At 40.1% G+C, this 23,242-nt stretch overlaps 1 protein-coding gene across 1 annotated transcript in view; it reads right to left on the bottom strand.

The window, feature by feature from the left end:
* The window catches only part of adgrf6 (adhesion G protein-coupled receptor F6), a 99,110-nt gene extending 81,513 nt beyond the window's left edge, over positions 1-17,597 (bottom strand). The window contains exons 1-12 of the mRNA XM_073855388.1: positions 17,535-17,597; positions 16,301-16,460; positions 11,407-11,595; positions 11,094-11,240; positions 10,844-10,990; positions 10,584-10,742; positions 10,353-10,499; positions 10,054-10,200; positions 9,599-9,745; positions 9,246-9,392; positions 9,021-9,164; positions 7,068-7,214 (exon numbers count right to left, since the gene is read on the bottom strand). Coding sequence (XP_073711489.1) covers positions 7,068-7,214; positions 9,021-9,164; positions 9,246-9,392; positions 9,599-9,745; positions 10,054-10,200; positions 10,353-10,499; positions 10,584-10,742; positions 10,844-10,990; positions 11,094-11,240; positions 11,407-11,595; positions 16,301-16,460; positions 17,535-17,597 — 1,744 coding nt within the window. The remainder of the gene's footprint in view (positions 1-7,067; positions 7,215-9,020; positions 9,165-9,245; positions 9,393-9,598; positions 9,746-10,053; positions 10,201-10,352; positions 10,500-10,583; positions 10,743-10,843; positions 10,991-11,093; positions 11,241-11,406; positions 11,596-16,300; positions 16,461-17,534) is intronic.
* Positions 17,598-23,242: the final 5,645 nt, after the last annotated feature.

The following is a 23,242-nucleotide window of genomic DNA, read 5'->3' on the forward strand; positions in this document are numbered from 1 at the left end:
AAACCATGTTGCACTATATCTAATTTAGTTGGCAAGGTTTATATGGCAGCGGGTCAGGTTGGGGCTTGCATCAACATCATTTGCATTCTTCAGGCATACCAGGCATACCAGTTCCAGGAACAGAAACGTAGTGTGGCGAATCCCCCCCACCAGAAAACTTGGGGTATGACTGTACCCATGGATATGACTGTAACATCTGTTCCCTAAGATAGGGAAAGAGATACTGGGCCCTATTTTAACGATCTGAAACGCAAGTGTGAAGCGCAAAGCGCAAGTGACTTTGTGGGCGGATCTTGGGCACTGTTGCTATTTTTTTCCGGCGGGAGAAATAACTCTTGCGCCAGGCACAAATCAATAAGGGGTTGGTCTGAAGTAGGTTCATTATTCATAGGTGTGGTTTGGGCATAACGTCAAATAAACCAATCAGAACGTCATCCAACATTCCCTTTAAACGCAAGTGCGCAAGTTCCAAGTGCCCAAGTTCCAGAACATGCCTCCTTTTTTGCGCTGAACCGCCCAGGGAGCGCAAGTTCATTCCCTAGTTTGCCAACGTGGGTCTGTGGAGGGAAAAACCCGCTGTGCGTCGGTGCAAAATACGAATGATACATGCGTCACTGACAAAGTCAATTGCGCTGGGTGCAAGATAGACCCCACTGTGTCTCATTAACATAACTTCTTGTGCCTGTAGCACTCACTTCATTTTTTCTCAGAAGCTGACATGCGCTGTTTGCGCTTCCTTTTTACCTTCTGGTATCCGCAACACTCACATCATCTTTTGTCGCCTATGAGAAGGACTAGTTTTACAAATTAACAAATAGTTTTACAGATGTAATCCAAAAATTTAATTTCATGACGCAGTGTATTGTTCCCTATCTCAGGGAACAGAGGTTCCCCTTCTGTCACTCACTCGACGTTGGGGGTTTTACCTTGGGAGACAAATCCCTCTGTTTCCAAACAGCTAAAAGAGTGAATTTCCTGCATACACAATGCCTTTTCGTGTATGCTCTACTCAGTGTGATTGGTACCTCTCTCCCTCTGGCAGGCGTGACTGCTGCCTAAGATGCGTAGGTCATTCCCCTGCGGAGGCAGCGTTCACGGATGGATTATTCTTTCTCTTTGTGGACAGGTCTATCGCAACGTTGCGGTCGCGTGTCTACTTCTCTAGAAGAAGTGAGACTTCCTCATGCCGATCTGCTGCTGCGGCGGCACTTAGGGCATTGTAGTGAGTAATGAGGGCGATTTGGGATCTTCAATGGATGCGTTTTTGTCGGATAATTTCACACAAAGCAGCCATTGATTGTCACGCTTGTAGCAGCCTGCATCCTCAGATGGACCGTGGCCTGGCGGTGCTTATGCCTGCTAGGTGCTGTGTCCTGGGGGAGTTAGCTCAGATTTCCATCCAATGTGTGTGGGTTCTTCGCAGTGGTGAAGTCCTGCCTTTGGATAGGCTGTTTCCTCCTTTCTGGTCATGGCATTAAAGCTCTGGATGAGGCTGGTCATGACCCAGCACAGATGCAGGAATTACCAATAATGTTTACCTTGCCATTCAGCAATGAAAACACAAAGGGCATCCTGAGACATGCGATGCGCAATCATGGTGGCTCAGCAAAGCCATTTTCTGGTTTTCCTGTCATTATGATCGGTCGGCAAAGCCATTTTTGGGCTTTTATGTCAATTAAGGTGGCTTGGCGAGGCCATTTTTTGTTTTTTCTACCCATTATGGTGGCCCAGTGAAGCCATTCTTGACTTTCTGCCATTATGGTTGTCTGACGAAGCCATTTGGCTTTTCTGCCCATTATGGTGGTCCAGCAAAGCCATTTAAGTCTTTCTTTGCAGCTGGAGGCAGTTAGACGTGTCCTGTGGTGGTCGCAAACTTGCGTTAAAATTGTCTCCGCCTGCCTTCCACCCTTGGTAAAGGTCCCAGAAGAGACAGGGCAGCTGTCCTCCCCCGCCTGGGATGGTTGGGATGTAACTAGGCTATGCTGCCAAAATCAGCGCAGAGTAGACAGTGAGCTGTCCCGCCCTTCCTTCTTGGTCAATTTTGCGTGCACAGACACAACACGTTCTGTTCCGCACCACTCTGCCCTCACTTCCTTCTTGGTCACGCAGCAGGGGAGCTCGCCCTTTCGCATCTTCGAGGGTGGTCTCATAACCTCTCACAGTATGTCTTCACCATTCTGCCCCCATCTCCCACTGAGCAAGGCGTCTCAAAAAGACGTCATTTCGACGTCCCGTGAAGAGCCAGAATGAAAGTTTTTATGACGTCTTTTTATGACCTGTTCTGAACATCCAATATTGATGTCAAGGGGACCTCCACACAAAGTAAAACTATTTAAAATGTGGCTATTTTAGACATCAGATGTGTATATATAATCTTTATATATGAAAAAATGTAAAAAAATATTGCTTATAGATAATTCCCAAATATACCAGTTCCACCTTAACTGTCTGCGTCTGCAATCTCACTCTCTCATGCTCTCTCCTCTCTCTTGCGCTCTCTCTCTCTCTCCTCTCTCTTGCGCTCTCTCTCTCTCTTACTCTTACTCTCTTTCTCTCTCACTCTCTCTCTCTATCGGTCAATAATTTGAACTTCACTCTTCCTCCCTCATTGGCTCTCGCTGACTAATTGTTACACGTACATTCTCTAAATGTCATCATGGTTACACAAAGTTGTTTTATCAAAGCATTGTTTTGAAGTAGGACCATACTGACTAAACAAACCAAATTCACTTTATTTTTTGTCATTTCTACTGCTCGTTTTTGAGAAATTACAAGATTTTGATGTTTTATTGAACATGTTTTGTCACCATCATGATGATCAGTGTTTCCTTTAGTTGGGTAGTTTGACTTTTTGTTTTTATATTGAAATGTGTTTGCTTGATTATGGTGTTTGTTAAAACACATTATTATTGCACCAAGTGTTTGTTAACAGTGCAACTTACTTGTGGCTCATGACATCACTGAAAAGTACTCATTAATTACATTGATGGTCAGAAGTGGTGGTACAATATAACTGAACTAACAACACAGAAGAAACATTAGAAATTTCATTAAAAGGAATACTTCCAGTTTTGTTTGGAGCTGCAATCAACATACTTCGGTGCATGCTGCTGTCTACTGTAACAGAAAATTGAACTTCGTGGCTGTAATCAAAAATGTAAAGTCTAGAATTTTTTAACACAGATGCAGATATCAAGAATCAGCTCATGAATCACAATGATGGTGAGTTTTCTACATGTTGCAATGCATTACACAAGCATATTATAAAAACTCATGAGTCCAGAGAGTGTCACCACTGTTGTGATTCATGGGCTGATTCTTGATGTCTGAACATGTGACAATGATATCCGGACTTTTAATTTTATATAAGCGTTCCCCAGTGGTGGTATGAACCTAAATAAGTTGGATGTGACACCTTAAATCAACTGAGAAATTGAGATGGTTTACAAAATGAATGTACAGACTTATGTGGTATTACAGTTGGTAAACTTTCAGTGAAGTTGTAAGATCCACGTAAGATTCTGTATATAACAAATTTTCTTTACAATGAATAACATGTTTTAACAAACACTCTTACAAAGACCAAACACTACAATGAAAAGTCAAAGAGTCAAACTACCCAACTAAAGGAATCACTGATTGTCATTATGGTGACAAAAATTTTCAATAAAACATCAGCATATGAATATCTGTTAATAAGAGAGAGAGAGAGCATTTAAGGTGGAACTTTATCTATGAGCAGTGCTATGTTTTTGAACACTCATTCATATATAAAGATTACATTATTTTATCAGTTTAACAAATTTTTTTCTACAAAAATACACATGATTTGTATGTTTTTTGACTCAGAACTCATAAACCACATTTGTATAAAATGTTTTTGTATTGATTTCCCGAACCCCTTTTAGACGTCTATCTGACGTCCAAAAGGGGTCATAGTCCGACGTCCAGATACTGTACCAGATCTGCACGTTGTATAGACATACAGATAAGGGCCTGGACCAACCGACCTAATATAGACATGATCTGCACGTCGGGGAGACGTCTCATGTTTGGTGGGCTCTCTCTGCCCCGAAAACCGTTGTTCCACTCGAGCCTCCGGCATGGTTTTTGGGGAGTGGCTTGCACTGCCCACCCTGTCACTATGGCTCGTGGGAACTATTTGTCTCGGCTATGCAATCCAGTTCACCAGGTGCCCGCCCGGGTTCCTCAACATTCTTTCTTCTTGATAAGTGGGGAGAAAGCCTTCTTTCAAAATGCGCGGTAAAGCCAATGCCTTTGGATCAGATGGGGAGCGGGTTTTGCAGCCTTTACTTCATTGTGCCCAAGAAAGGTGGGGGGTATACGGCCATTCCTGGATCTCCGCATTCTCAACCGAGCTCTTCACGGACTCCCGTTCAGAATGCTCACACAGAAATACACCATCACGTGTATTCTGCACCAGGAATGATTTGCGGCCATAGAGCTGAAGAACATTAATGTCTGGATTCCTCCTTGACACAAACCTTTCCTGCGGTTGCTTTCAAAGGGTGGGAATATCAGTACAGGGTCCTCCTCTTCGATCTGTCACTGTCTTCTTGTGTGTTCATGAAAGTAGCGGAAGCTGCCCCTTGCCTGTTGAGGGAGAGAGGCATTTGCATACTCAACATCCTTGATGACTGGCTAATTTTAGGTCACTCTCGACAGAAGTTGTGTGAGCTTGTACTCGAGCATATTCACCCATTGGGACTTCAGGTCAACCGGGAAAAGAGCAAGCTCTTCCCAGTACAGAGCATCTCTTTCCTGGGTATGGAACTGGACTCGGTTGACATGACAGCACATCTTATGGAACAGCGTCCTCAGTCTGTCCTCAACTCCCTCAATGCTTTCAGAGACAGACTGTCAGCTCTGCTGAAGCTGTTTCAGAGGCTCCTGGGGAAAGGGCATCAGTGGTGGCTGCTTGACCGAGTCCTTTGTGGGCATGGCAATGTGGCACGCATCATATTCTTATATCTCCTGCGTGTTGCCATCTTTTTAGCCTGTGGTCAGACCCATTTTTCCTAACGGCCGATGTGCCCTTAGGTTGGGTCTCAAGATGCATTGTCATCATGATGGATGCCTCGAGAGTGGACTGGGGTGCTGTGTGCAAAGGACATGCCACTGCGGGCTCCTGGACGGGACCTGGACGGCTTTGGCATATCATTTGCCTGCGCTGTTGGCAGTTTTGCTCGCCGTGAGGAGGTTCATCCTCTGATTCAGGGCAAGCACGTTCTAGTCCAATCCAACACGTTGGTAGTAGTGTATATCAATCGCCAAGGCGGTTTGTGCTCTCACTGGATGTCACAGCTAACCCACCACCTCCTTTTATGGAGTTAGCCGAGACTCAAGTCTCTGCGTGCCGCTCATGTCTCCGGCGACTTCAACTATATATCAGAAGCCCTCTCATGGGAGGTGACGCCGTGTGGGAAGTGGAAGCCCCATCTTCAGGTGGTCCAGCTAATCTGGATCTTTTTGTGGACTGGTGCTCCTCCCATATTACTGGAATGGAAATCGGTAGGGAAGCATGACCTGGTTGTCAGGTTCCTTAGAGGTGCTAACCCTCCTAGGTCTAGCCTCATCCCCTCTTGGGATATTTTTGTTGTCCTTTCTGGACTTCGGAAACCTCCTTTGAGCCCGGGAAAAGGTCAAGTTTAGAGAGCTTTCTCTGTTGCCAGTGGATGCCTATAGTTCAGGCTGGCTTTCTCTCACATTATCCTGAGACCCCAACCCGGTTATGTGCCCAAGGTTCCTACCACTCCTTTTCGAGATCAGCCCTTTCTGACAGTAGTGACCCAGCCTTTTCATTGGTATGTCCAGTACGTGCTTACTTGGACCATACACAGAGTTTTTGATTATCTGATCAACTCTTCATTTGTTTTGGAAGTCAGCAGAAGGCGAAGGCTGTCTCCAAGCAGAGGCTTGCCCATTGGATTGTTGATGCCATTTCTTTGAAATATCAATCCTTGAATTTGCCCTGTCCTCTGGTGGTACGGGACATTCTACAAGAGGTGTTGCCTCTTCATGGGCGCTGGCTAACGGCACCTCTGGCTGATATTTCTCAGGCTGCAGGCTGGGCTACTCCTAATACCTTTGCAAGGTTTTATAACCTTAGGATTCAGACAGTTTGGTCCCGGGTAGGCTCAGATCTTGAGACTCAACCTGGTTGACGGCTGTAGGCCTGGTTCATGCCCTTCCTTTGTTCAGGGCACATTTTTCCATGTGGGTTCCCCATTAGTGGGTGAATGGTTCTTTTATGTTTTTTGAGTTTGGATTGGGGAGAAGCCAATCTCAAGGTTTCATTGTCTGGTTACCTTTTGTTAACGCGCCTTGAGCCTTTGTTTTAAGCTCGCCACCTTTGGGTTGCATGTCTTTTATTCCCATACAGGTTTCCCAGGATGGGTTTTTGCCTCGCTAAAGGGGTTCTTACACAGTCAGTTTCTGTGGTGGTTTGCATAAGGGCCCTAGTGTCACATCATCGACACAAAGTCAAGTGAGTGACAGAGGGTAACGTATTGGTTACGTATGTAGGGAGGGAACAAGACCCTCCTGCCACGTCACTGACTGACTGCTGATCGGCCGACCATATTTTGGCTCTTCTGCATTAAATCTGAATGAATGAGCATACCGACCTCCTTTATACCTGGATGTCTGAGCGAAGTCAGGGTATGCAAATTTCACTCGCAATTTTCAGACAGTTTCAGAGTGATTGGTCTCCCAAGGTCGAACCCCCAGTGTCACATCATCGACACAACGTCTCGTTCTCTCCCCCAGGGAATGGAGGTTACATACGTAACCAAGATGTTAAAGTCATAACTGAGACATTTTCTTTTGGCACCCACAGAACATACAGCCCACTAACATAGTTGATAAACAGTTTTATGTATGCATAACATTATTTTACAAAATCTAGGCAAAGCAGACACTTTACAAACACGTGACAAAAAATATGAAAGAAAACAAATATGTAAACATTTACAAAACTGTTTAAATTTGATCAAACAGAGCCTTAATAAAAACAAACTGTCCAACACTTCAACTGTCAGTCATACCTATGCATGGGTCACATATGTTTATAAGGAGGTTCGGGTCTGTTGCATTATATCCAATCATACACGAGCAATTAAAACTCCCAGCAGTGTTGTTGCAGATTGAGTTTGGACCACAGATCTCAGGTATCTCATCACATTCATTCACATCTTTAAAAACAACAAAACAAAGCAAAGCAAAACACTGCAAAAATATGCAACATCATAAAAATGACAAAAACTTTAAAGCTGCACTGTGTACTTTTTTTAGTTAATTCTTAGCAAAAACCCATGTTTTCTTTCAAAAGTATGTGCTCATTCATGTGTAATTACTTCCACCCCACTAATCAAAGTATTCTCGCAAGCGTAGAATCTGCTATTTAAAATACATACCGTCGTATCGCTCTCTGGCTGATTCCATGTTGTGCCTCCATCTTTGAAATACATTCGTCGACGAGGGACATTCCTGAAATTCAAGCTCCGCCTTTCGCGCTTTCAGAGTACACTCAAGCTGGCCGCGAGCTGAAGCCTACGGAGGTTGCGTGTGTAGGCGGTATACGTCATCAAGACATTCTTATTTCAGAATATTAACAATTATAAAGCTGACATTTATTCTTAGTTAATTGTAAATTGATGTAATATGCTTATGACTTGCGAATGTAATGCTCAGTTAATTTAAATAAACCAGGCTTGATGACGTATGCAGCCCGAATATATGCCACCTGCGTAGCTGAATCCTTCGGATTTTACATCAGCCGCACGCCGAGATAAACCTGCGATCTAATGCTTTGATTTGAAAGCCTGTTGAAGAACTATTCTCGAGGACATTAAAACAAGTCGCCAAGGAAGTGAAACGGGGATTTGAAACGACAACGCGACAGGAAAAACATCAAGACCAAAGTCAATATTGGAGTTAGTTTTCCAAGATGGGGCTCAATGGACACTGAAGTTGCTAAGTTACTTTCTATCTTCTCCACAGGTAATTCAACATATTCGTTTACATCTATACAGTCTATGTTGTAAACTTGAAGTTTTATAGTTCATTGGCTAACTATAGCATGGTTATGCAGTTAGTGTAAACACGCATGTGTTTAATGTGTTCGAACAGCCACACGCTGTCTCTCCGCCCATTTATGTAATCTGAGGTACTGAGATAAATGTTTTTCATCTTTTCTGTCCTCTAACACAAACACACGGTGTACAGCGCTATTTTTAGCCTTTCATTGATAAAAGCGTCTGATCTGCCCGTCTTTCGTTTCATTTTACAAGCGTGTGAAAGTTGAGCGATCTTATTTTACCAATATCAGAGAAAGCTCTTACATATACACGGACATGTAACGTTTACTTAAACATAAGCATTGGACTCTGACATATTAGTTCGCGTCCATTTAAACCCGTCATTTATCTCGCTCATGATTAAATGACAGGAGAGGGACTCGTCTTCAGTAATCTGAAGAGAAGCGGTCGAAAATGGACAAAAAGAGACGGATTTAAACACCAAGTGTAAACGTAATGTTTCTCTCTCGTCCACTTGTGATCTGATCGACGAAAACACATCTTAATACCAAGTTTAACAGCCCCTGTGATATTTTTCCTCGCGTCGATGAAAAAAGAAGTGTCTAAGCTACGTTTATGGTTGCTTTTTGTATGTGATTTTAAGCGGACATATCATGACAATCAGACTTTTTCCATGTTAAACATAAATCTGTGTGCTTTTGGATCACAGGCAAATGACATTGGAAATTTGTTTTTTTTTTCATTGCTTTTGCTTTGTAGCTACTGGAAGCCATGTTAACCTTGGCATGACACGGCCGGGCCACCGTACGAGTTAAAACGCGTTCCGAATGGGGGGGGGGGTAGAAAGTAATATTCAGTTGGTTGTCATATAGACTTTCACCGCTTGATGGGAGTAGATCCTACACAGTGGAGCTTTAATAATTAAAAAAAAATAATCAATATAACTATTCAAAAACATACCAATGCATGGGTTACTGTCACTAATATTTTGAGATACATCAGTGATGTTATATCCTTCCCAACAAGAGCACGAGTAACTTCCATTGTAATTGTGACAGTAAGCGTTCAGTCCACACACTGATGGGTCAAGACATTCATTAATATCTGAAAAAAGTGAAAAAAGTTACAGGTAACTGGATTATCAGACAGGAAAAATAAACAAAGAGCTTCAACTGTCAATCATACCTCTGCATGGGTTACTGATGTTTATAGGGAGGTTCGGGTTGGTTACATTATATCCACTCATACACGAGCAATTGTAACTCCCAGCAGTGTTGTTGCAGATTGAGTTTGGACCACAGATCTCAGGAATCTCAACACATTCATTCACATCTTTATTACAAAAACGAATAATATTAGACAAATGGTTTGTTTTTGGCATCCACAAAACATACAGCACATGAACACAATTCACATGGAGTTTTATAAACTTTATCAAGAAAACCCTTTGAAAAACTTCAAATAACTAAAATGTTTAATTTGGCCCAACTTACGAATTACAGTAACAAACTGTCCAGAGAATTAGCTGTCAATCATACCTGTGCATGGGTTACTGATGTTTATAGGGAGGTTCAGGTCTGTTACTTTATATCCACTCATACACGAGCAATTGTAACTCCCAGCAGTGTTGTTGCAGATTGAGTTTGGACCACAGACCTCAGGTATCTCAACACATTCATTCACATCTTTATTGCAGAAAAAAAATGTAAATTGTTTGTTTTTGACATTGTCCCTATTCACCAAGTAAACAATTTGCGTAGGGCATCAACTATTGGGGGCATGATCTCTGTTGCTCAGAAAGGACACCAACACAATTCACAAGTTTTATGTATGCTTCAAATTATTTTTTCAAATGAGATCATTAACTTTATCAACAAGGCACATATATAAATCTACAAAATAAATCTGAAAGTAAAAACTATAAATAATAAAAGGTTTAATTTAGCAAAACTTAGAATTGACAGTAAAACATATCCAGCACTTCAGCTCATACCAGTGCATGGGTTACTGATGTTTATAGGGAGGTTCAGGTATGTTACATTAAATCCACGCATACACGAGCAATTGTAAGTCCCATCAGTGTTGTTGCAGATTGAGTTTGGACCACAGACCTCAGGTATTTCAACACATTCATTCACATCTTTAAAAACAAAAACAAAACAAAACAAAGTTAATATTAACACATTAAAATTATGCAACATCATAAAGATGGCAACGACTTTTGCGATTTAAAAAAATTTAACGATTTAAAAAATGTAACTATTTAAAAAAAATAACTATTTAAAAACATACCAATGCATGGGTTACTGTTACTTATACTTTGAGATACATCAGTGATGTTATATCCTTCCCAACAAGAGCACGAGTAACTTCCATTGTAATTGTGACAGTAAGCGTTCGGCCCACACACTGATGATGGGTCAAGACATTCATAAATATCTAAAGGAAATAGTGAGAAGACAAAAGTTACAGGTAACTGGATTATCAGACAGGAAAAATAAATAAATTGTCCAAACACTCAGCTGTCATTCACATCTCTGCATGGGTTACTGATGTTTATAGGGAGGTTCGGGTCTGTTACATTATATCCACTCATACACGAGCAATTGTAACTCCCATCAGTGTTGTTGCAGATTGAGTTTGGACCACAGATCTCAGGAATCTCAACACATTCATCCACATCTTCAAAAACAGTAAATATTTACACATTAAAATTATGCAACATTGTAAAGACAACTTCTTTAGTTATTTAAAAAAATGCATATAACTATTCAAAAACATACCAGTGCATGGGTTGCTGTCACTAATATTTTTATTTCCATCAGTGTTGTTATATCCTTCCCAACAAGAGCATGAGTAACTTCCATTGTAATTGTGACAGTAAGCGTTCGGCCCACACACTGATTTTGGGTCAAGACATTCATTAATATCTGAAAATAAATAATAATTAGTGGAAAAGAAAAGGTGGCAGATAAATGGATTTTCAGACAGTACAATAAAAAAATTGTCCAAAGCTTCAGCTGTCAATCATACCTGTGCATGGGTTACTGATGTTTATAGGGAGGTTTGGGTCTGTTACTGTATATCCACTCATACAGGAGCAATTGAAACTCCCAGCAGTGTTGTTGCAGATTGAGTTTGGACCACAGACCTCAGGAATCTCAACACATTCATCCACATCTTCAATAACAAAACAAAACAAAGAACAGTAAATATTTACACAATAAAACTACGCAACCTAAATCTGACAACTTTAGTGATTTTAATTGAATCATTAAATTGAATCATACTTGTCAGTTTAAATCAATTATATTCAGCACATTTGTGTTTAATTATGATTTCTCACCTCTCTGGCAAAGCTGACCCTCTGAAGGGAGACCTTGAATACATCCACAAGTTCCTCCCACAATCCCATCACACACCTGATAGACCTCACAGGTGTCATTGGACCAGACATGATGCTCCTCACACTTACACTCATATTCTGTGCCATTTAATCCACACACTGTAACAAAATATGAGGTAGACTTGTTTTCTGGTAGGCCACCAAGAACACACATATACAAAGACATGTGTAAAATACAGTCTATTCTATGGAAAAATAATTTTTCTTATTTATGTAAAGAACATACAGTGCAACAGAAAACTGGGTACATTGCTTGTTCAATATGGACATAAGCAGTTGCTTCGATCAAATCTCCCGTCAGATTTTACCTTGTGTACATGTGTTTTTGAATAACTGTGCTCATTTCTACTATATAAAAAATGATTAAATGAGGGCCATTGTAAGCATATGTGTATGTTAGTCCAGTATCCTATAGGATCATTTTAACCAGGGCATGACAAATAATTTTTTTGTTTGTATTATGTTTTAATATTTTGTCAAATTAACAATAAAACATACAAGCCCTAAAATACATTTTAAAACTGTCTTCCCATTCATCTCGGCATTTTCTTGTTAGGTCTCTTTGAAATGCCAGCTGCACTAATTGTGCCTTTCGTAGATGTAGCATGCTTCTTCGATTTTCTGTAAAAACATTTTTTAGAGTAGAAAATAAGTTTTCGCACATAGCTGTAGAAGCTTCAAATGTCAACGCACATTTTATTGCAGCGAGTATGCTGGGCATAGCTTCAAGGGTGGCAGGATATCTCTGTAAAATTTGTCTAAGTGTCAACTTCTCGCAAACCGATGCCAGTTCGTTGGTTAACTGGAGCATGTGTTGAATGAGTTGCGCATCCAAGAAAGTGTTGCCATTATGCGGATCGGAAGGTGAAAGAGCTTTTCTGAACTTTCCGTTTCTTTCACCAAAGCGCTCAGAGATTTCTGTAAGAACTGTGTCAAGAGTATTGTAGTATACTCGTCGAAGCTCATCTTGAATTCTTAAATCACGTTGATGCTTGCCAATGCTGTTCTCCACCAAAAATTCTTGAAGATTTTTGTTAATGGTGCATTTTCTTTCGTAAGGTCTTGGCATTTTAGTGTCATTGGCCTTTTCCCACAGCTCTAGAAAGTCCGATTCTGAAGCACATATAACTAATTTGACTGCACTTAGCAGGTTCATGTCCTTTTACTACAGCATTTTGTTTGAAGCATCAAGCAGCTGCAGAATGTTGTAGACCTCATGGGCAATGAATATTACGTTTGTGTCTGATACTGCTCTAATCAGACCAGCTCCCTCTATGCGCATCTCCATCTCATATGCACAACTGCCTTGGCTAACAACTCATTAATTCTAAAAGAACTTAGAATTGTTTTCACTGTTAGAAGATGCCCTCTCCAAAGCTGTTCAAGTAGTCTCTTTAGCTGCTGCCCACCATACATGACAGCAACAGTTGGCTTTTTAATGAATTTAAGTAAGTTACACACATTAAATAATTCTTCAACGGCAGGCTTGGTGAATATTGCATGAACGACCACAAGATGGCGCTGATGATTAAAGCAATGCACATAGGCTATTACTCTTCCTAATTTGTCCTGCAAAATTTTCTGTACTCCTCCATTTTTTACAGACATACTGTAAGGGAAGCCTTACACCTGGCTCAGTATTTTGGAAGCTCCTGTATTATTGCATTGGTCAGGTTCTGCGCATCCCCCTTTTCAGTTGTTGCCATAGGAAGAAGCCACTCTGTTACTTAATAATTGTCCTTAACAAAGTGAACAATGATGGAAATATTTTCCACTCTGGTTGGGTCACGTGTGCCATCTACTTTGATTGTGTACCAAGAGTCTGCAACTTCTCGAACAACTTCTTCAGTCACTAGACTGCTCATGACTGCAATAACATAATTTTGAAAATCATGAGAAATGTATGTTGCATTACGTGTTATGTCTTTAAGACATTTGCAAATTCTGGGTCTTTGCCAGATTAGAAATTTCCTGTCCACTTTCAGTCCGTTTCACTCCCTCCTTCCAGAGCGCCATACCTGTCATATGTTCTTTTGATGCTGCATGTTTGTTAAGGTCTTTACCCAGCTATACTGCATGCAGAATGGGGTAGGCAAGGTAGGCAGCTGCCTTGGGCCCCCAGCTGAAAAGGGGGCCCCGATGGCAGAATGGTCATTTTGGTTGTGTATCTGCCCTTGTCAAACAGTATCAACCACTGTAAACAAACCACCACAGTTAGACAGCGCAATCACTCTCCAGTGCTGCTCTGTGAGAGGGACCCCCAAACTAGAGGGATTCCCCCTATGCAACGACAAGCACTATGAGTGCCCTAATCACATTAATGATGAAGTGACATCCACCATCGCGCAACCCCTCCATCAGGTCCCCCACTAGCTGTCAGTGGAGAGAAACTGGGCAATTAAATTAAAAATGTCTTCATGAAGCGCTCTTACCCTTCAGGATTTTCACAGAAAAGACACAGCAGTAATTAAACCATTATTATCTCCAAATAGAACTGTCTGACATGTTTTCACATCTCTGCAAACATAAACCTTGACATCAGTGACCAAACACAACGGTGGATGTGTTGTTAGAGGGTGAAAAAGTTCAACTAATAGTCATACACAACTTTGTTCTGTTTACAGGATTTAAGCATAAAATACACACTAGACAGCTTCTTGCCCCTTTACTGTTGTACCATTCAAAAACATCCTTTGAGCTAAATCCTCTTGATGCACAAGCCCAGATTACGATCGCATGAGATTTTTTGCTATGTATAAAGGCAAAATCTAGAGAAGTGTTGTCACTTACTGACGGCTGTCTGCCCTTGGCTGAGGTCACTGTTAAAACTGTCAATTCCAAACAAAATGAGCTGGTCCTATGACTCCCATGCAGTCAGGTCCAAACAAAATAATCCAATTCCGGTTACATTTTATTAGGTGTACGCAGGCTATCAATTTTCGTTGGTGATGTTTCTATTCCATCTGGAGAAAAATGCCCTTTTTCCTTCGCGTTTGTCCGTCTATTATTCTCATCAACACTTCTCAACACTTTGTACCATACGCAACAGGTAGTTTTGCGTATGACGTTACTGTCTGTGGCATTATGGGAAACGAAGTCCTAAAGTCAGCAAGCGTTGCTAAACCTCTTAATTTTGGATGGCTATACTTTGACAAAAAAACCTTGTTGTACAATGTTGTTAAAACAGTTTGTGTTATACACCATTTTAATACACTTGAATACAAGAAATCCCATATAATTTTTTTTTAATTTTCTTGAGGTTGGACTTGGGACCTCACTTCACTCTTTTGCCCAGGGCCCCCAAATATCTTAAAATTACCCTGACTTAAATATTTTCGGCATGGAAAACAAAATGCTGCATCTGCTTCCACTGAGTATTCCAACCACTCCCGTGATGTATACCATGATCCAACAGATGACCATTGCTGGTTGTAGCAAAGATGAAAAGGAAAACTTTGTAATGAAACCTGATTCGGCCTATCCTCACCAAGGTCAAGAGGCATTTTTGCAGGTCCAGGCATGCTCGAGTTGGAGGTCGAGGGCAGAGGGCTCGAACTGATTCCGCCAAGTGGCCGATGTTCTCAGGGCAACACATTGTTTTGACCCAAGGACAACATTTTTCTAAATAAAACCTAAACCTACCCCAAACCCCAACCCTAACCATAACCAAACCCTAAAATCAGAGGGACATGATAAGTAAAAAAACAATGGTCTAGAAACAGCTAATCTTGGTTGTAAGCTTAAACTTAAAACAAACTATAATCTTATTTCTGAAATCTGATTGGCTGATTGAAATGTTGTTCCAGGGTCAACACAATGTTGCCCTGAGGACATCAACCACTTGGCAAAATCAGGAGAGCCAGGGCGCAGGATCGTTGTTGGTTGTTTTGGTTACGTTGTCATGTATTTTCGTATGTCCATTTTTATTCCGTCATTGCAGTCGTAATTAATAATTCTTGGTAGTAGCTACGGTATCAGAAGAATCACCAATTATAAGCACTCTGATGGGTCTAAGTTGCTCTGCATGCTTAGGCACTACTGTATTACTGTACACTGCTCTGGAAACTTTCTCGCAATACTTTGATGTCATACACTGATCTGCGCAGTAAGATAAAGTTTAACACATTCCAATGTGATGGAAGAGTGCGAGATCAATCTGCAGAACAAAATTAAAACTGTGAAAAGAAGTTGTCTGTCCGAGGTAAAGACACACAATCTAATGTCAATAGAGTCTACATTAATCTGCCTTGATGCGTTTATAGACAAGCACTCGGTCAGTGCAGATCAGTATGATACAATAAAAAAGTCACTGGAGTTTAGTTTAGGTCAGAGTTTTAGAATTGAATACAGGGAATGTTCTGGGTTCAGGCTTAATACAGAGCCCGGAGCCCTCTCTTTGTGGGGAAGTGCTCCGGGCTCAGGCCAAATACAGAGCTCAGAGTCCTCTCCCAGGACAGCACTCCAAATACGCATATCATTAATTCTGTCTGACTTATTTGTAAGTGTGACTCGTGACATGACAGACAATAAAAAAATCAGTGCTCAAGCTCTCTATCATGTTGCTAAGGGTGAAGGGAGTGCTCACGGAAGTTGTAGTTTTGCTGTGTCACAATGTTTATAATTTCACATGACTTTTAAGAAAACTACAATTAATAAATGATATTCAACCCGCCAAAGTGGCTAAAGTAGTTGTCCTACCAGCCACACCTGAAATCTACCCACATTTGACAGGTTGACGTGTGGTGACGTCAATCCATGATTTAACAAGCCACCTTGAAATTCCGGTTTTATTTCTCCAAATTTTTCTAGCAAATATAATCAGTTCTCGTCTTACCAGTAGTCATATCGAAATCTGTGACATTTATGGTGTTGTCCAGAGTGAGAGGAAGGTTGATAGTTTTGACCAGATCTCGTAAAATGTAGACAAGAGACGAGTCAAAGAATCTTACATCAACGTCAATCATGTAGTAAGGTTCTGCTGTAAGAACAGATACCTGTTGAGAATAGCAAATGAAAAACTGGCTACATTATCTCTTAATAATGTAACATCCATTTGATACATTTTATAAATATAATCATTTACACTCTAGGTTATTATTGCATCCTGTTAATGCACAAAAATTCTGATGTGAAATAGTATCTGTCAACATAAAGTATAGATAGCATCTAATTATTTACACTTAGTGCAAAGAACTACTTTTACATTATGTAAATATATCACTATTTTTACTTAATGTAAATAGTATCTAATGCTATGTCCACTTGATGCACTTAATTTAAATTACAGGCTGTTTTCAAAAGTGATAATTGACAGTTGAACATTTTTGATGTTGCTAGTCACTAGACAGTTTTGAGTTGAGGTGTGATTTTTTACAGTGTGATTCAGTTGAACTGGATTATACACTTTAAAATGCAGAATAAACACGCAAGTATAGTTCCCTTTCAGTCGGTAACATCAATGTCACGTCATGACCGACAATCTGGGAACAGGCTTTGCGGGACCAATTTACTTCGAAAAACTAGTAAAACGCCAATGAACTTGGCATGCAGGTATTTGCATTCACTGGTGCCATCGCGCGAGTATTTAACGAGCAGCAGGTGCAATACCAAATCACTCTTTTCACAGTTGGTTGAAGAAATGGCACTTCAGCAGAGGCATGCAGAATTCCACCTCTTTATTTTCAGTCTTGAACTTGAGTTTGAGTGTGTGCATTGCACTCTACCGTGTGCTTCATCAATTCAGCACAGCATTAAAGAATGATTTCCCTAAAAGAGTAACACGAGCTGAATTTGTGTCTTTTTTAAGACAGCCATTCTCTCGTGTCACAGCGAATGCATCTTTTTAAAGATGTCATTTGTCCATGCAGTTCTGGATGGGGCAAATATATAGGTGCCCGGGATGGCCACGATTATTGTCTCTTGTGCCTGGAGAGCACGCTGAGGCTGCGTTCGTGGAGGGTTCATGCTCCATCTGAGACAAGGATTCTATGTCACATCATTGGAGAGGGGGCCATCTATTTTGGAGGTCACAATTTGATGGTCTTTCAGACCTCCGTACAGTCACTGACCTGGTCCCATGTGCACAAGGCGATGGACGTGCAGTGTCCACCCTGGCAGTCCAGGAACGCCATCTCTGGCTATGTCTTGCGGACATGAAGGAGGTTGACAAGAATCGTCTCCTAAATGCTTTGTTTCCCAAACCAGCCATTTCAGCAACATTCATCCACACGATCGGTTCACAGCCATCGACCTGAAGAAGGTGGAACTTTCATGTCTCGATTCTCCCCTGACACCTCGCTATTTAGGTCTTCAGGTCAACTGGGAAAAGAGCAAACTTTGCAGAGGATCTCTTTTCTTGGTATGGAACTGGACTCTAACAGAAGCGTGTGCACAATCAATACTAACTGGCTGCGACACCACTCAAGCTGCTCCATATGAGACCATACAGCATTAGCTTCACGACCGAGTCCCAAGGAGATCCACCTTCAGTTGGTTCAGCTGACTTGGAAACGCTTTGGCAAAGTGCAGGTAGAACTGTTTGCTTCTCCAGAAACAACCCATTTGTCGCCTGTTCTATTCGCTAACCGAGGAAACACTTGGTGTGGATGCACTGGCACACAGCCGGCCGCGGGGTTTGTGCAAATATGCATTCCCCCCACTGAGCCTTATCGCACAGACTGTGCAAAGTCGACGAGGAGCACATTTTACTGGTTGCACCTTACTGGACCACCAGGAATTGGTTCCCAGAAATAATGCTTCTCACGACAGCCCCTCTATGGTGACTCCCCCTGAGGAATGACCTTTTTTCTCAGGCGGGGGGCACACTTTGGGTGCCAACATTCCGACCTGTGGAACCTCGATGTGTGGTCTCTGGGTGGAACACAGAGGCTCTATATGATTTACCGCAAGTGGTATCTAAAACTATTTTTGCAGCATGAATGCCATCCATGAGATAGGCTTACAAGCTGAAATGAAACCTGTTCGTCGACTGGTGTTCTTCTCAACAAGAAAACCCATGAGAATGCCTGATCAGCGTCATGCTTTTATATCTTCAGCATCGGTTGGAAAGCAGACTGTCCTTCTTCACCACAAAAGTGTAACGTGGGCTGCTTTAAACAAAGCAAAGGAGAGTGGAATCCATGTGCAAAGAAGGTTTATTATAAAATCCACCAGGGCATACAAACACATCCAAAAAATGGCAATCCAAGAGAGTAATCCAAATAACAGGCAATCGGTCAGGGCAGGCAGCAATTAAACAATATCCAGATAAACAGGCACGGGTCAAAAACAGGCAAACACAGAACAGGAAACAGGATACAGGATAACAGGTTGAATGCTTAGTAAGTAGCTACACACCAACAATACTCAGCAGGGAGTGAACAGATTTTACCGGTTAAATACAAATATACAGGAAGTGAAGCATGGTATGATATGATTTCAAAATAAAAACCAGAACAGAACAGGGTGTCAAAATAAAAGTACAAAACACAAAACACAACACAAGACAAAATCCTTACATAAAGTTGACACTGCTGCAATAACTGCACACCACACCCCGATAAACAGTAGTTCAGTGGGTCAGCACGACCTGGTCATTAGGTTTTTAAGAGGTGCTTGGAGACTAAATCCTCCACGCCCTGTCTCAATTCCTCCTTTGGACCTGTCCCTGGTGCTGAAAGCCCTTCAGGGCAGTCACTTTGAGCCTCTGGACACTGTGAGTATTAAGTTTCCTACAATGAAAACTTTAGCACTCCTTGCATCGGCCTCCATTAAGAGGTAAGGGGACCTTTGTGCATTTTTGGTTGATGATTCGTGCCTTTAAGTTCGGGCTTGCTGAAACCAGCGTAACACTGAGACCCAGGCCCGGCTCCTTGCCCAAAGTTCCCACCACTCCTATCAGAGATCAGGTGGCAACCTGCAAGCTCATTAAATACTCAAGCGGCAGGGCTGCGCCGGCGGATGAAAATACAGTACCTGCATGCCAATTTCATTGCCGTTTTACTAGTTTCTTGATAAAGATTGGCCGAGACGTTACGAAGCTAGAGAGTTAAATAAAAAAAATATATATTTAAACACATCTGCCATGTCTTTTCAAATGGCAAGGTTTTACAAAAGTCTTTCACCCTAAATTCAGTAACCATATAGATTTTAACAATATTTAATTTACCTCATTGTCCCAATACGATATACAAAAAGTACAATCTACTTATCCTACCTGAAAAGTTGTGTTTGCTTCCACAATACATGCATGGGTTAGCAGAATAGCCATAACAAATCCTGATAGGTGTTTTTTTATTGTCCTTGTATCTATAAAATTGTGAAATTAAAAAAATTAGGAAAGAGTACAAGTACAAGTCTTTTTGACTAATGGAATAAAAGAAAAATCAACTGCTTGATCAGTCACCATTAGGAGTAACCCTGCAAAATTTCAGATTCCAGATATTTTCCTATTTTTTAATGGCACACAAATATCACAAAAAGGATACATACTGCAAGTTAAGTAAAAAAGCCTATTGTAGGTTTATCGTGTTCTGAATCTATATGCACTTTAAAAATGAGTTTTTAGTTGTGGTTCACTGGCTTGTAATCATAGCAGGGGAACCATTTTAAGTGCTATATAGCAACTAGTAGTACCTGTGTAGCACCTGTGTAGAACCATATTGTGCTATATAGAACCATATCTGGTGCTATAGTTGTGCTATATTAACCCCGGATGGTTCTTCATAGGTGCTTTACAGGTGCTATATAGCGCTAAAAATGTTTCCCCTATGATTACGAGCTTTAGTGCTATTTAGCACTATTTGTTGAGTGTGGGGCGGTTTCCCGGACAGGGTTTATCTTAGTCCCAGACTAAAATGCATGTTTGAGCTGCCTTAATTTAAAAACATATTGTACTGATATATCTTAACATCAGTGTCATTGTTTTTTTCTCAAGATGCGCACAATTATTGTTTTTTTTTTTTTGTAAGGTTTGTTTGTAAAAGCATCTGTTCTAATATAGCCAAGGCCTTGTCCTGAATTAACATAAATTCTGTCCGAGAAACCGTCCCCAAATATATATTCAATAGCCATTATCTTTGGCCACAACTTTCTCTCTGTTTCAGCAAATGGAATGATTTTTGGTGACAAAAATATTAAGAAAAAATGTTTAAGGTTTAAACAAACTGGGTGTGCATGTTATTTTGACTTTTTTTGAGGAAAGATTCAAGGACGGAGGAGATGAAGTATTAAGTCAAATGGCATATCCTCATTCCCCACTCTCTTTATAACGTTATTCTCTGTTATTAAATTATCAAGTGCATTAAAAACCCAAATATTTAACAAGAAAAATAAAGTTAAATACATAATTGAGTTAGAGTGCATAGCCTTACTACATTAAAATAAAGACATTCTTAAAAATGAATATTTGTGTCTATACCACTGATCATTTATCGGTGGTCTACACAAAAATATGAAATAACGTAATGTGGTAATGTGAAATTGCAACTGAAAATGAAGTGGCATGTACTAAAACCTCCCAGAAACACCTCAATACATGTCTGCTCCAAAGAATAAGGCCCCATCCCATGTCTACCCCCTTAACACTTCCACTTGGTTTTGAGTGCCCTCAACAGTAAAGTCACCTCGACGAGGGAAGTAGGGGTTCAAATCTTTCCCTATGAAATGTGACACCACTACATGGAAAGTACCGTAGTAAACATGCTCACCTACGTCACGTGCAGCATGCTTATTATTAATATGATTGAACTCTCAATAAGCCCTGGTTATACATGTTCATGTGAACGCCTGAACACACATCCTGAATATTGACAAAACTTCCCAGATCAGATGTATGATGGACAGACCCTCTCGAAGCGGTCGGGAGACGTTGCCAGATAGCCTCGTGAAATATTTTCTAACATTAGTGTTCAAAACTTCACAAACACAAAACTCGTGTTCAAACTAACATATTCTAACAATTTCCAGAATTTTAACATAATTGTTTGCGAAAATATAGTGTTTCTTTTCAAGCAGCGTCTGCCATCTTGGTCGAAAAGTTTTACTAGCTCACTGGGTTCGCAAGGTATCCTGGGTAATTTTATCTCCCACTTTGTTTTAAGCCTGCATTAAGGTCCTGACTACATTTTCAGGGTTGATTCTAAGGGGAAAATAGCACTCCGTCTTGCTCCCTAAAGTAATGGGATGCCCTACCACTACACGCGCAAAAACGAGGGTTAGGGCAAAAATGTAGGGGAAGGGGAGGTATTGGCACGGGCTTCTTGCCAATAATGTCAGGAAAACCCTACATTTATTTTAATTTAAAATAATGTACTATTACCTCCAAGAAACACATACATTTTATGTTGCCGCTCCTAAGTATAAAAGAGCTTTACTTGGCATTCATATGACTAATACTCTTACGTCAAATTTACGGAAATGGACGGCATTTTAATTGTGCTTTCATTTACCCAACCATCTAACATATTTTTTTACATTAAATAAAATGAGAAATATGAAGAAAGTTTATTTTGTATAAAGGAAAGAGTATGAAATAACATGAATAGGAGAAATAGTAAGTAAAACCTAACTAAATTTAATAGAAAGGGTATGAAATAACAGAATAGGAGAAATAGTAAGTAAAAAATAAACTAATTGTAATATTTATGTTATTGTATCTTCACTGGCCATTTTCTCATTCAATGCAAATTCAGATTTCCTCAGAAAATGAATTGTGGCTCATCCACAGGTCTTCAATATGTCTATAAAAATGTCATATTATAACATTAATATTAGCTGTCATGTGTACACTGACACGGTTATAATGGCATAAAGAAAAGACTAATGATTTCATTACGGACACATGGTAATGGTTGTAATAAAGATGCTTGTACAATATATACAATTTATTTATAGAATTTATCTAATATCTAAAGGCAATGTTTCTATATTTCTAGGCTTAAAAATGCAGCACATATGTTTTACATTTTAAAGAAGAAACTGAGTTGTCACTCTTACCTTTCCCCAGGACAACTAAGCTTGATGTAATACTCTAAAATTTTAAGTTATCTGCCTAAATGTCTCAATCACTAAGAATTTGTTTCCTTGAATCATTTTCTTTCGGTTTTCAAAAATTTTATCTAAGATCTCAGTACTTAGTGGAAACTTTCAAAACAGGTACAAAGGGACAAAACTGTCTAGTGTTGCTTCAAATAAATGTTATTAATTGATTTTTTTTTTGTATGCCATTCATACAACTTCGATAATTGGCAGATAATGTATTAGGCTTTTACTGTATATGAAATATGATCATTACTTTTTTTATACTTGCCTAAGTGTAATTGCATATTTCTTAATATAGCCAAAAGGAAATCAATGTTTGATACCAAAAGTTTTTTGCTTATTTTGAAGACTGGCCAGTTTTGCATATTTTTTAGGTAGCCTTATTTTTTTAGGTAACTCAAATTCTATTGTATTTTATTGTAAGGACCTAAATTTTACATCTACAAATGTACAAATTTTAAAATCCAAAAGTATAATATCGATAGTACCACAAAAGGGTTACATGGGCATAATAATCAAAGAATTTAATATAAAAATTAACATTAAGCCATTCTGAAGTTGAAAGTGATTAAAGAAGATAAGTTCCTGAATGACAGCATTCCTCTTAAAAATATGTAACAGAGTGATAACATGTAAAGTTCATGAGCATTTAATACTCAGTTTGTATGTTTAAAATGTACCCCTGTTTCTTTCTGTATGGTAACAAACTTGTTAACAATGATTGCACACAACATTA

The sequence above is a fragment of the Misgurnus anguillicaudatus genome, chromosome 18 (genome assembly GCF_027580225.2).
Source record: "Misgurnus anguillicaudatus chromosome 18, ASM2758022v2, whole genome shotgun sequence".
Taxonomy (NCBI): domain Eukaryota; kingdom Metazoa; phylum Chordata; class Actinopteri; order Cypriniformes; family Cobitidae; genus Misgurnus; species Misgurnus anguillicaudatus.